At 39.6% G+C, this 22,228-nt stretch overlaps 1 protein-coding gene across 1 annotated transcript; it reads right to left on the reverse strand.

Annotated features, from left to right (window-relative positions):
• Window positions 1–365: 365 nt before the first annotated feature.
• igbp1 (immunoglobulin (CD79A) binding protein 1) lies at window positions 366–21,534 on the reverse strand. The gene is made up of 6 exons (XM_043704923.2): window positions 21,272–21,534; window positions 17,404–17,712; window positions 17,095–17,290; window positions 8,235–8,305; window positions 3,944–4,056; window positions 366–1,243 (listed from the first exon to the last, which is right to left on the reverse strand). The coding sequence occupies exons 1-6, from the start codon at window positions 21,511–21,513 to the stop codon at window positions 1,104–1,106; spliced, it is 1,071 nt and encodes a 356-aa protein (XP_043560858.2). The 5' UTR covers window positions 21,514–21,534; the 3' UTR covers window positions 366–1,103.
• Between the last annotated feature and the right edge of the window lie 694 nt (window positions 21,535–22,228).

The raw sequence follows: 22,228 nt of genomic DNA on the forward strand, positions 1-22,228 counted from the left end.
TGCTTCTGGGTCCAGCAGCATTTCCACACTACTGCATAAACAAATACCAAAACCAAAGGAGAGCTGAGCTGGGAGAAATGGCCGCTCCCCTTTCATTGTACTAGTGTTTTTATTTCTTGAAAGCCTTTTGCCTGAGGCAGTCTCTGTTAGCTATTATCAAACTGGCCCTAAAACCAGTCAACCTCCAGACTTTTCGGAATCTGTGTCACTTACAACCTCTCTGAAAAAAAAACCCAAGGACTGCATAACTTTGTTAAGAAGCAGATTTGTCACATTGACAATTTATCATTGCCTATGATTAAAGAAATCAACCATTCAGAACAGCAGGGTTTGTTTTTGCTGTAGGAAAAGTTCAATAACTGATGAAGAGAGTGAATTTTCTTTTATTTTGCAATATTTGGTTTTCAACATAGGATTTTTAAAAATTAAGTCAATTCCAAGGACTCTGAAAGGGCAGTAAAACATTTTCTACAAATGCTAAATTGAATACATACAGGTTACATGAATTCAGGTGACAAAAAAACTAATCAAATCAGGGATTAATTATAGCTTGAGAATTCATCTGGTGCATCTAGTTTTTTTTAAACACCAGGAAAGTTGCCAAAGAGATCTGAACTCCTAATTTGGAGAATGAAAACAGTTAGGAGCTATAGATTAAAATGTATTCAATGTTGTTAATATTACATTTAGCAATTGTACTGTATTTATATAATTGCAACTCAGAAGAACTCCACTAAGGCAATTACTTATGTAAACATCTCAATAAGTGGCAATTGCACATCTGTGCAGTATACACATTTCTCACACCCAAAGCCATTCCTCCATTTATCTTTCCATACACTGAGAAAATGCAAGTTTTAAATGGCATAAAGCAACAAGTGCCTGACTGTTAACAGTTAAGCATCACAATACTGTCACCGAATTTTTTTTAAAGCAGCAACAACGTAATTGCTGACAACTCAGAAACCAGTGACATTCTCAGACAAGAGACAGAGGAATATACTCTGCATGGTTGCCAAATCCATTTGAGCATTGGTGCAGGATCCGACTCTCAGTGCAATTTCACAGGCACCAAAGAAAGCAGTGTTATCGGAGTAGAAAGGCTAGCCCATGTTCTGCCTGTTGCCATATCCACGCCTATGCGTGTCCTTCCAGTCATCCTTGTCACGTGCGATTTTCAAGGTTTGTTCATCATCACTCTCATTATCATTCTCTGCCTCTTGATCTTGATTGCCCTCTTCACCTGGAACAAGAAAGTTTCCAACATCAATTTGACATCTATCAACTACACCAACAACATAAGTTAAATGAACCATACAACTTGGTTCACATAAGTATAAAGTTGCAAAGTTTAGAATTCCATTGTTGATCTGGACTGAGATAACTAAGTCAAGCCCACGTGCCTCTCGATAAGGGAAGACTTTCTAGAATTGGAATAATATCAAAAAGACTCAGAAGAACTAGAATCTTGAAAGCAGAAGTCTGAGGAAGGTCACCCCAATATCCAGCAAAACGCTGGAAGCATCTGGAGTGTTACTGGAATCTCAACAGTGCTGGAAACAGCTGCACCCAATACATTTGTGGGAAAGGCATTACCAATTTAAGTGTTATTGGCTCCTTTTAAACTTCTGTCTTCCAATTCCTGAATGGCTCATACTACAATCACTACTCTGCCCAACATTGGCTGTTCCATATTCCTATGCTTTAGTGCAAGAATTTAATGTTCTCCTCAAAATAACATATGCTAAATTCTGTGCTGCATGTTTTCAATTTCCTAATGTCCACACACATGCCAAATGCTAAGAACACACTAGTGAGGGTGCTGATCTATATGGCTTATAATGGATATAATCTTACATAAATGGAAAAAAAATCCATAAACATTTCAATGAATATTTGAATAAATAGGTTTGACCAAAAGAAATCATAGGATCTTTCACAAACACTGCCTCCTGTGCCAGAGGAGTCTATCTGGCATGGTGAATTCAAAACAGCAGTTGGTTGGCTAAAACATCCAATTTCTCAATTAAAGAAATCAAAATATCAGGATGCAACCAGTGGGGTTCCAAGAGGATCTGTGTTAGAGAATCAATTATTCACATTCTTTATTAACAACTTGGAAAATGGCATAGAAACTCATATAGCCAAATTTGCTGATGACAATTTAGGTGGCACTATAAACAGTGTGCATATAGAATCAGAGGATGGAAACAGACTCTTTGGTCCAACAGTCCACACCATGTTCCCAAATTAAACTAGTCCCACTTAAAATTACTAAGGCACATTGATAGATTAAGTGAACAGGTTAAATTTTGGCAGATGGAGTTCAATGGAAGCAAGTACGAGGTTATCCATTTTGTACTGATAAAAGTACAGATCAGGGTATTTGACAGATAGCATTAAGTTAAATATAGTGGATGTCCAAAAAGATGAAGTTCAGAAGCATAGATCTTTAAAATATCACAAACTGAAAATAATCAAAAAAATTAAAGGAATGCTGGCTTTTATATCTAAAGGATAGGGATACAAGGATGCAGAAGTTATGCTGTGGCTTTAAAACACCCTAGCTAAACCCCACTATGTGTACTGAGCAGATCTGGGCACCACAATTTACAAAGGATACTCCGACCTTGAAGGGAGTACAACATAGGTTTACAGACTATGTAAATTAGGCCCGTTTTCTCTAGAATTCAGAAGGGTAAGGGGGGATCTGATTGAGCTACAGGGCTGAGAACTTTAAGATTTTGTGAAAAAGTGAGATTTTCGAGAAAAACGGAATAATTAAAGGTAATGCTACAAATATTGTTTCCTTGTAACAAGTAATTTTTAAATTTCATCTTCTACATTTCTGCTACTCATTTTAAAGTTAGATAGATTAAATTTATTCTGCTTAAAAGTACTTAGAGCAAGTTAACAGAAAATCTTGTGGTTAGATTGTAGTCACGTTAGGAGTTTCCCTGGATAACACTCACTAGTATTGTGGATGCTTGTCTTTACAGAAGGAGCATGAAACAGACAGACCATTATGTTGAACTTGAAGAAGAAAATCTTGTTAAGAGACTAGGAAGTGTACACAGATATAAAATTTTGCAACACAAATATGCAAGGCCAAGAAAGGTGTAAGGAGGATGGGCGTGTGGTGGGGAAAGAGTCTTGACGGAGAAGGAGATGTAAGGGATGTCTGCAGCTGGCAGACCTTGGTGTGGGAGCATATTATGGAATGTGGGCTCTTTAGTGGAGCACCTCTGACCCTCTTTCTGCCCAAGTATGGTAACTGCTAGGTTTCTCTCTGCCATGAAGTTTTCCTGTCAGCCTCAAATTTAAAGTCACTCTTAAGTTGTTAATAACTGGTCACTTAAAGGCCTTAACTAATGAGAGGATGGGCATGCCATTCTAGACCTCAACTGCTTCACATAAAATCATGGACAGACTTGGGACGCATGGAATTGCGTCAGGAAAAACAACTGGGAAATTTTACCACTCACTCCATCTGCAAATCTGCCAATGGGACACAGTGAAAATCTAGCCAGAGGTTTTGATGTTGCTAAACAGCACGAAAGTCAGAAATCAACTGTGAAATGCAAAACTGTTAAATTACAGACAGTTGAAATTTTTGGTTAATATATCCGTTGCATAATTAGGATCTAGTTGAGAATTTTAACATTAACATTTTAAGATTAATTTTTTCAACTCAACTTTTGTTTCATTCTTAGGTGATAAATAAAGAAGAAAAAAACCTTGAATATGCAGTGTTGCTGCATTATCACAAGGTAAATTACACAGAATCATTTGCAGGTCTTCAATATTTGTGGTTCTATAATATTTGAGATCAATAAAGCTCAACTGCTGGCATTTTAGAAAAGGTATTGCACCAAAAATTATGCATCAAAACGGAATGGATCAAATTATTCCGTATCAAAACACGTGACAGGACTATTCCTACCTGGACAGCTTCTTGAAATACCCTGATCAGGCAGAGCACCCTGCTTCTTATGTTGTTCATACCAATCATCAACAGTCATAGTAGGAAGACTTGGGTAACCAGCACCAAACACCCTAGAAACAAATCAGAATATTTATGAATGACAATTATGAAAATACAGGTTCAACTGGAATTGTAATTAAGTGTACATCATTTTAAGTGGACTTTTTTCAGCTGAAAGCCTTGTTCACACTAATGTGCTATATCTACTATATCTATTTGAGCAATATTGAAAATAAAATTAAACAAACAATGAACAAATATCACGATTTAGAGTTAATGCTTCCATATAGAATACTGCTGATTTGGTGGCCCTTAGCAGAGTTCATACTTTACTATGCAACCCTGAATGTTTACCTTTTGCCACCAAACTAAATAAAAATTTGAGTTATATTACATAGCATGTTAAAATTTCAAAGAAACAACTTTCAACCAAGAAAACTAGTTTGGAGGTGTGATACCAGATGCATTAATCTATCATTATGCGGTTCCTTCCATGCTGTCGCAACTATTATCCAAAAGTGATTTTACATTGGTGTAATTGGGTAATAAATGCTGGTTTAAGCCAGTGATGCCCACACTCCATGAATGAATTAAAAAAAAACTTTATGAACTGCGGTGTCTAGTATGTGTGAAGCAAACATTAAGTGCTTCATATTTCATCAATGTATACTGCACAGAAAGATGTCCTTTATGGCCTTTTAAAAAAAAAAATCACTCATTTGTGGAAATTGCTGGCTACACCAACATTGGTAACAAGGGACTTGCAATCAATGTTAAGAGGGCAGACATTAAGAGTCACTCACATGATAGAGCTTTGGAGTCACTTGACTGGCCAGTTAAGGATGGCAGATTTCCTTTCCAAAGGACAGGAGTTTTTTCAATAGTGGTTACATGGCTAGCTTTTTATTCTAGTTTTGTTTTATTGAATTCAATTTCCCCATCTACAATGGTTGGATACAAACAATGTCTTCCAAACATGAGCCTGGGCTCTTGCGTACCTGTTCAGTGACATTCGCTAGAATAATCCAAATACTTCAAACATTTATTTAATCCTCCCTTGAAAGATTAAATGGCCTCAACCACTCCTGTGGTAAAGCATTAAAATTTCCATTTATCCTTTGCAAAAAGGAGGTTCTAATGTTTACCCCTTCATGCAAAACACCGTGGACCAGGTTGATAGGGGTGAACAGATTGATATTAGGAAAGTGGATGTGCTGGAAAGTTCAAGAAGCATCAAGATAGATAAGCCTCCAGTGCTGGATCAAATATATTCAAGGTTACTACAGGAAGCAAGGAATGAGATTGCTTCGCCTTTGGCAATGATCACTTTTGCATCTTCACTCTCCACGGGAGTAGTACCGGTTAATTGGAAGGAGGTGAATGTTGTTCCTCTGTTCACGAAAGGGAAAAGTGAAATTCCTGAGGATGACAGACTAGCCAGTCTTAGTCTGTGGTAAGTTACTGGAAAGGATTTATGACTATTTGGAAAAACATAGTCTGATTAAAGATAATCAGCACTGCTCTGTGAGGGGCAGGTCATGTCTCACAAATCATTTTGAATCCTTTGAGGATATGATAAGACAGTTGACGAAGGTCGAGCAGTGGATGTGGTCTATATGGATTTCAGTAAGGTATTTGATAAAGCTCCCCATGGTAGGCTCATTCTTAAAGTTAGGAGGTATGGGATACAGGGAAATTTGGTTGTTTGGATACAGAATTGGCTGGCCGAAAGAAGACAGTGAGTGGCAGTGGATGGAAAGTATTCTGCTTGGAGGTCGGTGACCAGTGGTGTCCTGCAGGGATCTCTATGTAACTTTTATAAATGATTTGGATGAAGAAGTGGAAGGATGGGTTAGTAAGTTTCTTGATGACACAAAGGTTGGTGGTGTAGATAGCCTCGAGGGCTGTTGCAGGCTATAACAAGACTGACAGGATGCAGTGCTGGACTGAGAAGTGGCAGATGGAGTGCATCCTGGATAAATGCGAAGTGATTCATTTTGGAAAGTCGGATTTGAATGCTGAATACAGGGTTAAAGACAGAATTCTTGACAATGTGAAGGAACAGCAGGATCTTGGCGGCAACATACGTAGATCCCGCAAAGTTGCCAACCAAGTTAATAGGGTTGTTAAGGCGGCATATGGTGTTTTGGATTTCATTAACAGGGGAGATTGAGTTTAGGAGCCGCAGGGTTTCGCTGCAGTTCCATTTGACCCTGATTAGGCCACATTTGGAATATTGCGCCCAGTTCTGGTCGCCTCATTATAGGAAGGATGTAGATGCTTTGCAGAGGGTACAGAGGACAGTTATCAGGATGCTGTCTGGATTGCCGGCTTGTCTTATGAAGAGAGGTTGAGTGAGCTAGGGCTTTTCACACTGGAGAGAAGTAAGAAACAGAGGTGACTTGATAGAAGTGCACAAGGTAGTAAGAGGCATAGAGAGAGTAGATAGCCAGAGGCTTTTTCCCAGGGCAGAAATGGCTATCACGAAGGGTCATAATTTAAGATGATTGAAGGAAGGTATGGGGAGATGCCAGAGGTAGGTTCTTTACGCAGAGAGTAGTGGGTACGTGGAATGCAATGCCAGCTGTGGTAGTAGAGTCAGAAATATTAGGGACATTTAAGCGACTGCTGGACATGCATATTGACGGCAGTAAATTGAGGGCTGTATAGCTTAGGTTGACCTTGGATTAAGATAAATGCTCAGCACAACATGGTGGGCTGAAGGGCCTGTACTGTGCTATTCTATGTTTATGATACCTTGCCAATGATTGCTAAACGTTGAGGAAGAGATCTTTTCAATGATTTAAAAAAATATCCATCCTATATTTTTCCTTAGCTATCTCAAGAATGCAGCCCTGGCTGTTTAGTCTTTCTTTATAGTTTCCCATTCTGGCATCATCTTGTTAAACATATCATAAATGCTTACTTTGCCTTCTATGTCCTTAAAATGGAGTACCAAAAACTGCACTTGATATTTCAATTATGGTTTAACCAATCCATTGGCAAAATTAGGATTACATCCTTTTTTTGGAATACTTTTAGGATCTATGCTCCTTTAAAAAGCAATCCAAAATACTGCTGGCTTGTTTTATTTAGTTATGTCTTAGAATCCCAATGTCTCTGCACATGTTTGCATTTATTGACCACATGCTCACTTTTTGTTTTACCTCCCAAATTAAATTACCTGACATTAAATTATATCTGCCACATGTCTAAAAACCAAAAGAACTGTGGATGCTGTAAATCAGAAACAAAAACAAAAAGCTTAGCAAGCTTGGCAGCATCTGTGAAAAGAAATCAGAGTTAATATTTTGGGTTTGGCAACCCTTCCTCAGTACTACCTCCTAAGTTTCTGAGCCCTATTAAGCCAATTGATTTAGCCATGAACTGTTTGGAGGAAGGGTCACTGGAACCGCAATGCTAACTTTGATTTCTCTCCACAGATGCTGCCAGACCTGCTGAGCTTTTCCAGCAATTTTTATTTTTGCTCCTGCTGCATGTTTGCTCATTTTGCTAACTTGTACACCCTTGAGGTGCATTTTACAGTTCTCTTTACATTTCTTTTAAGATTCGTGCTTGACTTGGTCTGGACAAATATAGAAAACATAAAATTCAACACATGTATGTGAATGTCAATTCAGAACAAGACTGAGTTTGACTCTGCTGTCCTCCTTTTAAGCAAGGAGAAAAAGTGAGGACCGCAGATGCTGGAGAACAGAGTCGAAGAGTGTATTAGTGTATTCACCCCATCCAAATTTTCTTCCTAAAAGAATAGTGCACATTACCATAACTCCAATGTCCAATCCCCCCACCCCCAAGCCGCCACTTTATCTCAGCAAAGCTGCCATTCTTCACATTCTGAAGAGCAGGAGAATCAATGTTTCAGGCATTAGCCCTTCATCAGGAATGGTTTATGCCCGAAACATCGATTCTCCCGCTCCTGGGATTCTGCTTGACAGGCTGTGATTTTCTAGCACTACACTTAGTCTCCTTTCAAGCAAACCTGATGGTGAATTCCTAATCACTTGTGAAGAACGGCTGCTTTGCTGAGATAAAGTAGCCGGTGGTGAGGGGAGGTGAGCGGACATTGAAGTTATGGTAATGTGTACTATTCTTTTAGAAAGAAAATTTGGATGGGGTGAATAAGATGACAAGAAAAGAAAAAGCTATTCACAAAATTGTAAGCTTTTTGGTCACAGAATTTAGAGTAGATATTAGATTTTCAATAGCACTCTGGTTTAGCACTTACTTGGCTTGGACTGCATCTTGAGTAAGGATAAACGGTTTCATGGGAGGTCTTTGTGGTCGAGTGGCCTGAGGCTGAAAAAGACCATTAGTTTTATGTGGGTAGACAGAATTGTCTACAAGTATCGTAAAATAAAATTTCAAATCCAAAGTCATTGCAAATATTCAAGTTCACAACTGTACTTATTTATAGCATGAAAGTAAGAAACTGCCTGTTAAAATACTCTCAAAACACCAAAGTTTTGCCATTAAATTTTAAATGTCAAGTTTACATTTTGTTAAAGAATCCTTAAGGATGCTTCCAGAAAGTGTAACGTTTGCAATGAATCTATTTTTCATTACAGTAAAACATACACCAACAGATTCAAAAGCCTAGGTACATAAGAAATACGTGCACGAGTGGGCCATTCCACCCTTCAAGACAAATTGGAAACAGTGCAGAAGCACCTTACAGGAGGGATGAGAAACATCAGTTACGAGGATAGCCTGAAGAAATTGAGACTGTTCTCCTTAGAGAAAAGGAGATCTGATAGAGGTTTTCAAAATTAAGAATGGGCTGGAAACTGTAGATCAATCCATATAACAGAAACAATAATGAGAGAGCATAGACTTTAAGTGATTTGCAAAAGCAGCAAGATTAATACCAAAAAAAAGTTCTCATTCAGCAAGTACTTAGGATTTGAAAGGCATTACCTGGAAGTGTGGTGGAGACATGTTCAATTGAGGCATTCAATACAGCATTGGATGATTATTTAAATAATTGATAGCTTTGGAGAATGCAAGCTGTAAATACATTGCAAGGTTCTTTTATGGTCAAGTAGACATAGTAAGTTGAAAGTTTACATCCATATGTTTTTAAACTTTGTGACATATACTACAGCACCCCTTCAAATAGGCAACCATGAACTCACTTCACGAATTCTGCATTTTCAGCTATGTCACTGTGATACTGAGTAAATGACATATTATGCAATTGCCTATTTTGCATTAATCCTGACAGCCGTTATGCTCATGGAAATCTAGGAGAAGTTACAAGTGATAAATGAGATCATCTCAGAAAGAGAAAAATAAAACTAAAAATATTGATCCTAAGCCATCGACATAACACAGAATTAGTTTGCGGGGGGGCGAAGGTACTTGAGTTCTTGTCACTATCAGTGCAAACAAATAGGCAAGCTTATAATCAGCCCAGCAGTGCAACTGGAACTTCGACATCTATGAGCTGTACCTATAGACACAATCCATGGTTCTGTTTCAGATCTTCTTTTCAAGGGCAACTACTTAAAAGACAGAGAACTTTAATTAAAGCACGAATATCACAACAACAGTTCCAGATCAGAATCACTTGTGTTATTGTCTTTAAAAAAAATGTCATATTTCGTCCTTTCGCAAGTCACTTTAAATCTATGTTGTCTCATTCTTGATCCTTTCATAAGCAGACTCCTCAGCTACTTATTCCAGACCACTCATTTCTGAAAAGAGCTACTGGACAATCCAGTAGAAGTTATGTCACTAAAGAAAATAGTTTCAACCTCTCCAATCTATCAAACTGCCAGATTAAATGGAAGAAAGTCTTGTGACTCAAACAAATGGTGTAAAATATATTGCAAGAGCTACTACTTCTAGACTTTGTTATGTAACATTTATTTAGAAAGAACCTTTAACACAATAGAATGTTCCAATACACTTCATGAGAGGATTATCAGGCCAATAACCTGTTACTAAGCCACATAAACTGATACTAAAATAGTCAAGCATCTGAAAGGAGCAAGTTAGACAGAAGGTTAGGCAGTTGAAAGTACAGTTGCCCTGAGTAGTGTAATAGAAAGCAAGGATGCACAAGAGAATGGAATTAGGGGAAAACAGATGTTATGAGATTGTTGGACTGGAGGAAGTCAGAGATGAGGTGGAGTAAGGCCTGTACATTAGAAATAGGAGCAAGATTAAGTCACTTGGCACACACAGCTTGTTTGCCACGTAGAGTAACACCGACAGCAAGGATTCAATTCCCGCACTAGCCGAAGCTAGATTGAAGAATTTGCCTTCCCAAACTCACTGTGGGTGTGGTGTCCCTCAGATTAAACTCACCATCTGTTGTCTCTCTAATGACAGAACAGCCCTATGGTCCTCTGGGACTAGTGACTTTACCTTTACCTACCCTGCCATTCAACAAGATCGTGGCTGATATGCCCCAAGTCTCAACTTTTTTGTGCCATCTCATCATATAATTTGTAGTAGAGTAGAGGTGAAGCCTACTTAGCCCTTCTCTAAATACTTTGTAATCTAGCCTTCACAATTTTATGGGGAGTACTGAATTGCAGATATTCATCCCCTCCAGAAGAAATTCTTTCACATCTCAGTTTTAAATGAGTAAATTCAATGCTTTGAACTTATGCCAACCTCTTCTCCATCCACTCTGTCAAGCTCTCTCAGAATCTTTCATGTTTCAATACGATCACCTCTCATTGCTCTAACTCTAATGAATAAAGGCCTAATTAGCTTAGATGATCTTGATAAGTTAGCCCTTCATCTCTGGAATCAGTCTTGTGAATCTGGCTTTCAACTACCAGAATATCCTTACTTAAATACAGGAACCAAAACTTACAAAACACTCCATGTGTAACCTCACTATCAGCCTGTGCAATTAGAGTCATCAAGTCATACAACACAGAAACAAACCCTTTGGTCTAACTTGTCCACGCTGACCAGGCACCCTAGCCTGACCTAGTCCTATTTGCCAGCATTTCACCCATATCCCTCTAAATCGCTCCTATTCATATATCCATCTAGACCCCTTTTAAATGTTGTAATTGTATCCGCCTCCACCACTTTCTTTGGCAAATTGTTCCACGTTCTGCATTTAAAGGTTATGTCTCATGTCTTTTCTAAATCTTTTACCCCTCACCTTAAACCTATGCCCTCTTGTTATGGACTGCCCCAGCCTCGGAAAAAGACCCAGGCAATTCACCCTATCCATGTCCCTCATGATTTTATAGCCTCAATAAAGGTCACCCCTCAGCCCTCTACATCTCAGGGAAACTAACCCGATAACTCAAACATCAGTCCCGGCAACCACAAGATGGTTGGGTTCAAATAGTGGATTTCCTATCTGCTGGAAACATATACAATCCAAAGATTTCTAGAATATTTCAAACAATGCCTCCACTATTTCTGCAGCCACTTTCTTTAAAATCCTCTCTGTTTCTTGTGATATAGACTCTTACTAGATATTTCCTCCCACTAGCAATCTGTTATCTTTGGTATGTTTACAGTGTCCATCTCTGTCCTAAAAGGCCTACCTCTTAGTCTTAGCTGAAAATGTGTTGCTGGAAAAGTGCAGCAGGTCAGGCAGCATCCAGGGAACAGGAGAATCGACGTTTCGGGCATAAGCCCTTCTTCAGGAAGGACTCTACCTCTTAGTCTTAGACTGGTGATTTGTGGTTCTGGTATCTCCAAACATCGAGAGCATTCTTTCTACATCTACTGTCTAATCTGTTGGAATATTACATATTTCTATGACATTCCCCTTCACTATTCTAAACTACAGTGATAGTCCTAAACTATCAATGATGTGGAGGTGTTAGTGTTAGGGGTGGACAAAGTCAAAAATCACACGACACTGGGTTATAATCCAACTTGTCTGAGGAACAAGCAGGGGGTACGAAAGCTTGCAGTTTCAAAGAAACCTGTTGGACTTTAACCTGAGGTTGTATTATTTTTGGCTAAACAATCCAGTCGCTGTCCAGCATTTCAGTCCTGCCATCCCAGGGTTCAGTGTAATAAACCTTCTTTGTGCTTCCTCAACAGCCAGAATATCCTTTCTCAAATATGGAGACCAAAGCAGGACACAATACTCCAGGTGTGGTCTTCCCAATGCCTTGTACAGTTGGAGCAAGTCAACCCTGCTTGAATCATTTTGCTATGAAGGTCAACATACTATTTGCCTTGCACTTTCAGTAAATGGTGTACTTGGACACAGAGGTCTCATTGCATCACCATTTAGATATTAATCCACTACCAAAGTGGATAACCTCATACTTATCCATATTATACTCCATCTATCATTTATTCGTCCACTAACCTAACTTGTACAAATAACACTGAGGCTTCTTTGCATCTTCCTCTTAGAACATTTTCCCAGCCAGCTTTGTCCTCTTCAAACAAACATCGAGCGATGACACATAGTTCCCCCATCTAATTAATACATTATCAATAACCGGAGTTCAAGCACTGATCTCTACGATACCTCACTAGTCCCTGCCTGCCACTCAGCAAAAGACCTGCTTTTTCCTACTGTTTCCTGTCTCCCTGGTTCTCAGTCCATTTCAGTAACGAACTCAAGCCCATTCGCTTTAATTTTGCAAGTTAATCTCTTATGTGGAATTTTTGATAACCTTCAGAAAAATTCAACTAAATGACATCTACAGGCTCCCACTTATCCACTCTACTAGTTACATCCTCAAAACATTCTAGCAGATTTGTTAAGTAAGACTTCCCCTTCATAGATTCATGCTGACTCTATTGCATCCCATCATTATTTTCCAAGAGCTCGGCTATTACATCTTTTACAACGGACTCAACATTTTTCCGAGGAGAAAGTGAGGTCTGCAGATGCTGGAGATCAGAGCTGAAAATGTGTTGCTGGAACAGCGCAGCAGGTCAGGCAGCATCCAGGGAACAGGAGAATCGACGTTTAGGGCATAAGCCCTTCTTCAGGAATGAGGAAAGTGTGTCCAGCAGGCTAAGATAAAAAGTAGGGAGGAGGGACTTGGTGGAGGGGCGTTGGAAATGCGATAGGTGGAAAGAGGTCAAGGTGAGGGTGATAGGTCAGACTGGGGTGGGGGCAGAGAGGTCAGGAAGAAGATTGCAGATTAGGAAGGCGGTGCTGAGTTCGATGGATTTGACTGAGACAAGGTGGGGGGAGGGGAAATGAGGAAACTGGTGAAATCCGAGTTCATCCGTTGTGGTTGGAGGGTTCCTAGGTGGAAGATGAGGCGCTCTTCCTCCAACCGTCGTGTTGTTGTGGTCTGGCAATGGAGGAGTCCAAAGACCTGCATATCCTTGGTGGAGTGGGAGGGGGAGTTGAAGTGTTGAGCCACAGAGTGGTTGGGTTGGTTGGTCCGGGTGTCCCAGAGGTGTTCTCTGAAACGCTCCGCAAGTAGGCGGCCTGTCTCCCCAATATAGAGGAGGCCACATCGGGTGCAGCGGATGCAATAGATGATGTGTGTGGAGGTGCAGGTGAATTTGTGGCGGATATGGAAGTTTCCTTTGGGGCCTTGGAGGGAAGTGAGAGGGGAGGTGTGGGCGCAAGTCTTGCACCTCCTGCGGTTGCAGGGGAAGGTGTCGGGAGTGGAGGTTGGGTTGGTGGGGGGTGTGGATCTGATGAGGGAGTCACGGAGGGAGTGGTCTTTACGGAACACTGATAGGGGAGGGGAGGGAAATATATCCTTGGTGGTGGGGTCTGTTTGGAGGTGACGGAAATGACGGCGGATGATACGCTGTACATGGAGATTGGTGGTAGGTGAGGTCCAGTGGGGTTCTGTCCTGGTGGCGGTTGGAGGGGCGGGGCTCAAGGGCGGAGGAGAGCGAAGTGGAAGAGATGTGGTGGAGGGCATCGTCGACCACGTCGGGGGGGGGGAAATTGCGGTCCTTGAAGAAGGAGGCCATCTGGGTTGTACGTTTTTGGAACTGGTCCTCCTGGGAGCAGATGCGGCAGAGACGAAGGAATTGGGAGAATGGGATGGCGTTTTTACAGGGGGCAGGGTGGGAGGAGGTGTAGTCCAGGTAGCTGTGGGAGTCGGTCAGTTTGTAATAGATGTCCGTGTTGATTCGGTCGCCTGAGATAGAAATAGAAAGGTCGAGGAAGGGGAGGGAGGAATCTGAGACTGTCCAGGTGAATTTGAGGTCGGGGTGGAAAGGTGTTGGTGAAGTGGATGAACTATTCAACCTCCTCGTGGGAGCACGAGGCGGCGCCGATACAGTTTTCCCACTACCAATGTCAAGCTAACCAATCTACAATTTGCTGTTTTCTTTCTGCCACCCTTCTTAAATAGTGGGGTCACATTAGCTGCCCTCCAACCCATAGGAATTGTTCTAGAATTTATAGATTTTTGGATGACCATTAGCACATTGCCTATTTCTAGGGACACTTCCTCAAGTATTCTGGCAGTTTCAGGCCATGGGCATTTATCTATCTTTTATCCTCAATTCCAGTTTCAATTCCTGCTATCCCCGCCGACACCACAACCATGTGCTCCTCCATATTTTGGTAAGTTTTTTGTGTCTTCCTCTGTGAATGCAAAACTTTAGTATGTAGTTAACTGGTTTGCCATCTTTGTTTCCCATTATAAATTCCTGTCTTTAAAAAAAGCTGTAGGGGTCATATGCTGTTTTTTTTAAATCTTCATATATTTATAGAAGCTTTTATTATTGGTTTGTCTATTCCCTGCAAGCTTATTCTTGTAACATTTTCCACCTCTTAATCGGTTTCTTTGTTTCCTTTTGCTGGAATTTAAAATTGTCCTCAGGGCTGTGTGTTTTGGCTAATTTCTGTGCGTCTTCCTTAGATTTAATATTAAGCCTAATTTTCTTTGTTAGCCACGGGCTGCTAAACTGAGATGAATAACTGTTGCAGTTCACCCATGCACACATTAAATGATCTTCATTGTTTATCTATCTGTATATGCTAAAATAAAAGTCGATGAATAATGACCCCCAACTTGTCATAGCGAGTTTGCAACTAACACCATCATAATTGCCTTTATTTAAATTCAAGACCTTAGTGTCAGAAACAAGTCGCTCTTCATCTTAATAAAGAATTCTATCCTATTATGGTCACTCTTCCCAAAGGCCCACACACAACTGAATTGTCAATGATTCCTTCCTTGTTACAAAATACCCAGACAAGGAGAACTTTTTCTCTAATTGGTTCCTCTAAATATAGATTTATAAAACTATCCTGTACATATTCCAAGAATTCCTCCTCTACAATATTGCTACTCATTTATCTAACCTACATGCAGACTGAAGTCACTAAATTACAACCATATCTCTATTACTTGCATTTCTATTTCTTTCTTAATGCTTCCCCAATAGATTTGGAATGAAAATCCAACTCCTATCATTTCTGCCCCTTGGTGTTTCTAAGGTCAACCCAGAGATTCTATTTCTCTGGAGTTAACATCCTTGCTCACAATCACATTAAATCTTCTTTTTAAATCAGCAATGCTACTCCACCTTTCCCTTTTGTCTCCTTTCTGGAAACTGCATACTCAGTTCCCATTCCCTGTTACTCTAGAGTGACATCTCTGCAACTCCTACTATATTGTATCTAATTAGATCTATTTGTGATACTAATTCATCCATTTCATTGCAAACATCTGTGCATTAAGGCCTTGCTCTTCTCTGGAATTATCTGCCTGTCACCTTATTTCCAATTCAGTGTTTTATTTTAGACCTTACTGTACATGCTAGAGCAAAAGTTGATCTCATGTAAAGATTCTTCGCAGATCAAGATTTGAGAGTCAAGGTATTATCTATACATAAACGTTATGATGAGGAAATGAATTTTTCTCATGCTATTATGTTTTGATGTACAATTCACACCAACGTTATGCTACGGACTACTTAAAATTATTATTGAATGAGCACTGTAATTAGTATGAAATAGTGTGCTACAAAGTTTATCACATTATTTCCTATATAAGATAGGCCTATATGCATTTACTTCACTACAATTACAGTGCATTTGTTGACAATTTTTCATGGCTACAATGATCGGTGAGACTGTACGAGAATCAAATGTCTGACAACTTTATCAGAAATAAAAGCTTAAAATATTAGTTTGAAAAACTAATACAACAGTAGACGAGAGAAAATGGTGGGAAGTAGAAGAATTTGTCGTGCAAGTCAGAGTCAGGTGACAACCTTCCAATGTGTGCAGCTCAGTTCCCCTGTAGCATTGTGGAATTATTGTAATTCATACTGTTTCTTTTCTTTATTCGTTTAGAGATTACTTGGGCTTCTGCTACTTTGGACTGTAGCACGACTTTCAGCTCCTCAAAAGTAGTATCCATGCAATAGTTGACCCCATAATTTTAACCTTAAAAAAAGTCTAAAAATTCAATTTTTACACGGGTATGTACAGTATTTCTTGTCATCTGTCTCTTGAGGCTCCCACGCTTGCCATTTTAATTTAAACCCTTCCCAACCGTACTCACAAATACACCCCTAAGATATCAGTTCCAGTCCTGGATAGGTACTACTCACTCAGCTTGTACTGAAGTTACTTCTTTGAGAAATGGTCCCAATGCCTCAGAAATCTGAAATGCTCACCTTGCACCATCTCTCCAGCCACATATTCATTGAACATATTCTCCTATTTCTATTCTAACTAGTGCGTACAGTGGTAGCAATCCTGAAATACTCTTTGAAGTCCCTTTTCTAAAAAAACTTGAGGCATCATCAATTGGATCCACTCCTTGAACTTCAAGTTCCTTTCCACTCCAGAACAGGCGTTCATTAGGCAGGCAAAATAACCTTTAGGAATCTTTGTTTTTGTTTCAGCATCTACTATTGCAGAACAGTGAGGACGAGCATCCCCAAACTATGCTAGCCTTAATACTACTTTTTCTTTTCTCCCAGGCACTTAATTGGTATTTTTGGCCACGATGCTATGGTCAGTTAACTTATCCTTCCTGCAGTCTATGCCCTCATCCACACTGGGAGTAACAACACAAGAATTAACCATGTTATATTTGAGATGATCCAAGTCTGCTCACTAACATTCCTATTACAGTTCTTCTACACACGACGTCTGTAGTTGTGAAGTGTATAAAATGCAGAGACTAAAATAAATCACATACCCGTTTCGTTCCTTCCATTCTTTTCAAAATTTGAATTTCTTGCTCTATACTCTCAATCTCTTCTAGACTTGTGCTTATCCAATGCTGCAAATTCAGTAGATAGAATTTTCTCGTTTGCTCATCATCTGCCTTTCCACTGCAGATAACAGATTTAATCTCTTTCAATTGAGCTTCAGTTTCCTTCTTCATATTATACCTGTTTGGAATGCATTACAAAAACTTTCAAAGCACTGCTAGATAATCTGCTTTCAAGCCTCATTTATTCCAAAGTTATTCCGTTAAGCACAAAGAAATGTATGAAACTCTTACCTTTCAATTTTAGCCTGTCTTTTACTTGCCATGGAGAGTAAACTGGATTGACTGCAGACACCAGGACCACTGGGAACATTTGACTCATTATGTTCTTCGTTGTTTTCTACTTTTTGAGGGATTTCAAATTTCATAATATTGTAATCTTTGCAACGCTTTAAGAAGTCCATGTAATAGACCTGGGCTTTCTGTACATGTTCCAGTCGCTTAGCAGAATTTCCTAATTTCATTGTAAGGGCTCCCAGGAGCACAGGCAATAACAGATATTTAACATCTGCAGTGGCTATTTCTTCCAGCTCTTCATTTCGACTGCAATTCAATGAAAGAAAATCTTAACATAAATTCAAATGCATTAAGCAAAAACTTTCAATTTTGATATTAAGTCAAAACTAAAAACGTTAACTGATAATTTACCTCAGTGCTGAATGTAGAAATTTGCTGTGTTTGCCCACAAAGAAGAAACTACATTTAAAGTTATCAATGGTGTTTAATCTGAACTGATGAGATCAGGGACCTAAATATTAGCTCTGTTTCTCTCTGTAGATTTTGCCTGACTTGCTGAGTGTTTTCATCATTTTTGTACTCCCCTACGATCTGGTTTAAAGGAACACTGACAAGACGTGTTTAGGAAGCTTCACATTTATATTTGACAGTGTTGCTGATGATGACAATGCAAAAGTAAAAAAGCAATGCTGCTTCAGTCAGCAGATCTGAGTGACCCAAATGGAAATTTTTGTTCCAAACTTAAATTGACAGAGCTATTGCCAGGAATTGGATGCCTCCTAAATTTGAAACTAATAAGCCAATTGATTTAGCCATGACCTGTTCTGAAGAAGGGTCACTGGAATCAAAATGCTAACTATTCAGCCCATCAAGTCTGCCCCGGCATTCAATACATATGTTCCCGATGAAACACTAATGCTTTTTATCCATTCCATCCCCATTACCCTGTAGGCCACTGAAAAGCATATCTCTTCTTCTCTGCTTTAAACATACTTAAAAGGCTGAGCGTTAACAGCCCACTGTGGTAAAGAATGCCTAAGGTTCTGGTAAAATAAATTCTCAACAGTTGCAATGGCATCACATTTTTTATATTGCGTCTTCTAGATGTAGAGTCCCTATCCAAAGGAAACATCTGACCTGCATGAATCCTGTCTACCCTTTAGGTATTTTCTAAATTTTAATTAGATCATCTTTCATTCTTCAAAACCTTAGACAATATAGGCCCAGTTTTCCCAATCTTTCTTTTGATAGTTTTGCCATCCTGGAACAAGTCTGGTGAACCTGTGCTGCGCTTACTCTATGGCAATAATATCTTACCCGAGATAAGGTGACCAAAACTGCTCACTACACACCAGGTGGGGTCTGACCAAGATCCTATATAATTGAAGCAAGACTTCACTATTCCTGTTCTCAAATCCTCTTGCAATAAAGGTCAACGTTCAAATAGTCTTTTGCTGCATTTGCATGTTTATTCCAGTAACTTATCAATAACAACCATTTACCAACCTCTTATCATTTAGAAAATATTCTGTCCATCTGTTTCTCCAAAATGGGTAAGCTCGCATTTCACAAAATTATATTCCACCTGCCATATTTTGCCCATTCATTATGCCTGTCCAAATCCTCCTGGAGTCAGTTTACATTTTCCTCACAACATAAATTCACACTTAGCTATGTGTCATCTATAAATGTGAAAACATTAATTTAGTCTCCAAGTAATTGATATATAGTGATCAATTGGGGCACAGGTATTGATTCTCGCCCTACATCATAGGCTGCCAATGTCAGAATGAACGATTTATTCTTACTCTTTTTCTCTATTAGCCAATTATAAATCCACGTCAATAAATCATCTACCATCACAGGTGCTTTAACTTTTCAAACCTGCTTCCAGTGGGCAATTTTATCAAAAGCTTTCTGAAAATCCAAGTATAAATGCACATTGACCCTACTTTATAAATTATTTTAGACACATCTTCAAAATCAAAACTCCAAGCTCAAACACTATTTCCTATTTGCAAAACCATATCAACGATGCCCAATCAGATCATGATAATTAATTATCTATTCATCATACTCCTTTATAATAGGTTCCAGTATTTTTTCATTGGGCACCTGTGGTGCAGCAGTAGTGTCCCTTCTTCGTACCCAGGAGTCTGTGGTTCAAGTTTCACCTGCTCCAAAGATGCGCAATAACATCATTGATCAGGCTAATTAGAAAATATCTAGATTTTAATATTTTTCCCTATTAGTGATTCAAGGCCAACAGGTCTGTAGTTGCCTGTTTTTCATCTCACTCACTTCTTAAAAAGTGTAGCGATATTTGCTATCTTCCAAGCTGCAGGAAATGATTCTAGAATCTAAAGAATTTTGGAAGATAATCCCAATCAATTGACCACCTCAATAGCCACCTCCTTCAGTATTGTAGGATTATAGAAATCCTTGGAATTTATCAACTTTCAGACCTATTAAATTCTCCAGTACCATTTTTGTATTAACACTAATTTATTTTAACTTCTCATTCTTCTTAGCCACTTGGATCTCTAGTTCTGGGAGATTTCTTGTATCTTCCTGAATGAAAACACTCAAAAGTAATGATTTAGCTTCTCTGTTATTTCTCTATTCTTCCAAAATGAATTCTCCTATCTGTTATCGACTCATTGCATTTTAGCCAATTTTTTTCCTTTTTTTAAACATACCAATAGGAGCTTTTTCAGATAATTTTTGTTTTTTTTGCTAGAATCCATTCCTATTTTATTCACCCTTTCCTTATCAATTTCTTGGTCTTTTGCTGTATTCTCAAAACTTCCCAAATTTATTGAAATTCTGACAATTTTGTAGGCCTTTTCTTTTGATCTCATATAATTCTGAACTTAATTTGTTCGCGACGGTTGACTTTCTTTGAGTTTGCGTGCCTTCAAGGAACATATCTGCTGTCTGCCATGTAACAGTACTTTGAAGACTGATGAAGGAGCGAGGCTCTGAAAGCTAGTGTACTTCCAATTAAACCTGTTGGACTATAACCTGGTGTTGTGTGATTTTTAACTTTGTACACCCCAGTCCAACACCGACATCTCCAAATCATTGTCTCTGGCATTTAATGTGTGTTCCCAAACAGGAGGTAAAGGTGACCATGTAATTTGAAGTCAAAGTCACTTTTGAAACCTTACCAACAAAAAAAACAACTTCTTTTTCCACAAATGCTTCCTGATGAACTGAAAATTTTCATCAATTCCTGCTTTTACTTCACTTTTCCACTATCTTCTCTCATGGAATGGTTACCCCCAAGTAGGCCAAATTAAAATCAGATTAACAGAAACTGAGAAACTATTGAGTTTATACACCATAATAATCTATAATTTTACATCTGGTAATAACCTTCAACCTTGATCATGAAGTCAGGAAATGAACCTTGATTCAATGCAGAGTATAGAACGGTCTGCCACTAGATCAGAAGTGTGAATATTAGCGTTTAGTGCAATGTTGGCTGATTCAGAACCCCTCTGATTACAAAGCAGCCCATGTCTGCCCACAAGACAGAAATAACAGACTGACAAATTAGCTCTTTCCAAAAAGGAAGACAGCCGTTTCGATGTGTCTGTGGACTCGGAACTTTATTTCTCTCCGTAGATGGTACCAAACCTGCTGAGTTTCTCCAGCATTTTCAGTTATTGAAACAACACCCCCTCGTCCAGACAACAGGCTGCAGGGCTACCAATGACTGTGTAATTGTAGCCTACTCTAGCCAATGATTAAAGATGGAAAAACGTGAGTAACATTAAAGCACTTAAGAGTGATACATGTTGTAATAAAGCATTGCGTGAACAGCCCAGACTGCAGGCTCCTGCTGTTAATCTCTGGTTACCTGAAAAGATCCAGTTGGTTGACCATTCGGGTGGCCTGCTCCAACAGCTCCACCCCTCGCCGCACTTTGCGTTGGTAGGTGTCCGAGTTGGACGGCTCGTTGCTGCTCTCGGCCTCCTCGTGCAGTTTCCAACCGCTCTCGAAGATGTCGGACAGTTTTCGGGACTCGGCCGGCTCTGCCTTAGAACACGTCGCGGACGCCTCTCCCTCTTTCTCAGGCTCTGACATCCCCACCGCCGCCATCACTCCGAGGTAGCAACGCTCCGCCTCCGCTCCGTCTGTCCGGGGGGAGGGAAGGAGAGCGGGGATACGCTGCCACGCCGCCCTGGCGGTGGGAGGACCGCCTTCACTGTTTCCGTCTGAACACGCCTCTCGCCCCCCGAAACTGGTTGTTTGACCGCCACCCAGCGGTAGGAGGATGGCATTTCCAGTTTTCGATAACCTTCATTCCTGTCCCTTCCGTGCAGTTGCAGCGCTATCTCCTGGTCCAGCTTTGAACATGAGTTCAGCAGATATTTGTTCGGCTCTTCTTGAGCGAGGGGGGAAAAAGTCACCTTGAAAACATGTGTGAACAACAAATTTGGAAATGCGGGTGCATGCATTTATGAGAGAAAAATGAGCAACACGTAGGATGAATACTTCACCAGAAAAATAAATGTCAAACTATGTTTCTGATTAACATTGGAATGCTTTTTAACTTACGGCTAGCACGTTTATAACTTAAAATATATTACGTTAATATCTGGAAACACGTAAACTGAAGACTAAACTTAAATGCTAGCACGCTATTATCCCTTCCTCCCTGTTGCATGGCCTAGAATCGTAATTCTACTATGGAAAATGCGTCAAATTCACCTGAGGACGCCCATGAAAATTCAACAGTTAAAGAAATTCACTAACAACAAAATATCCTCTATTGCGCTGTGTTCAACAGCACAGAGACCATTCAATTTAGATG

This window comes from Chiloscyllium plagiosum, unplaced genomic scaffold (assembly GCF_037043375.1).
Source record: "Chiloscyllium plagiosum isolate Xiang-an unplaced genomic scaffold, Cpla_swu_hap1 HiC_scaffold_11, whole genome shotgun sequence".
Classification (NCBI taxonomy): domain Eukaryota; kingdom Metazoa; phylum Chordata; class Chondrichthyes; order Orectolobiformes; family Hemiscylliidae; genus Chiloscyllium; species Chiloscyllium plagiosum.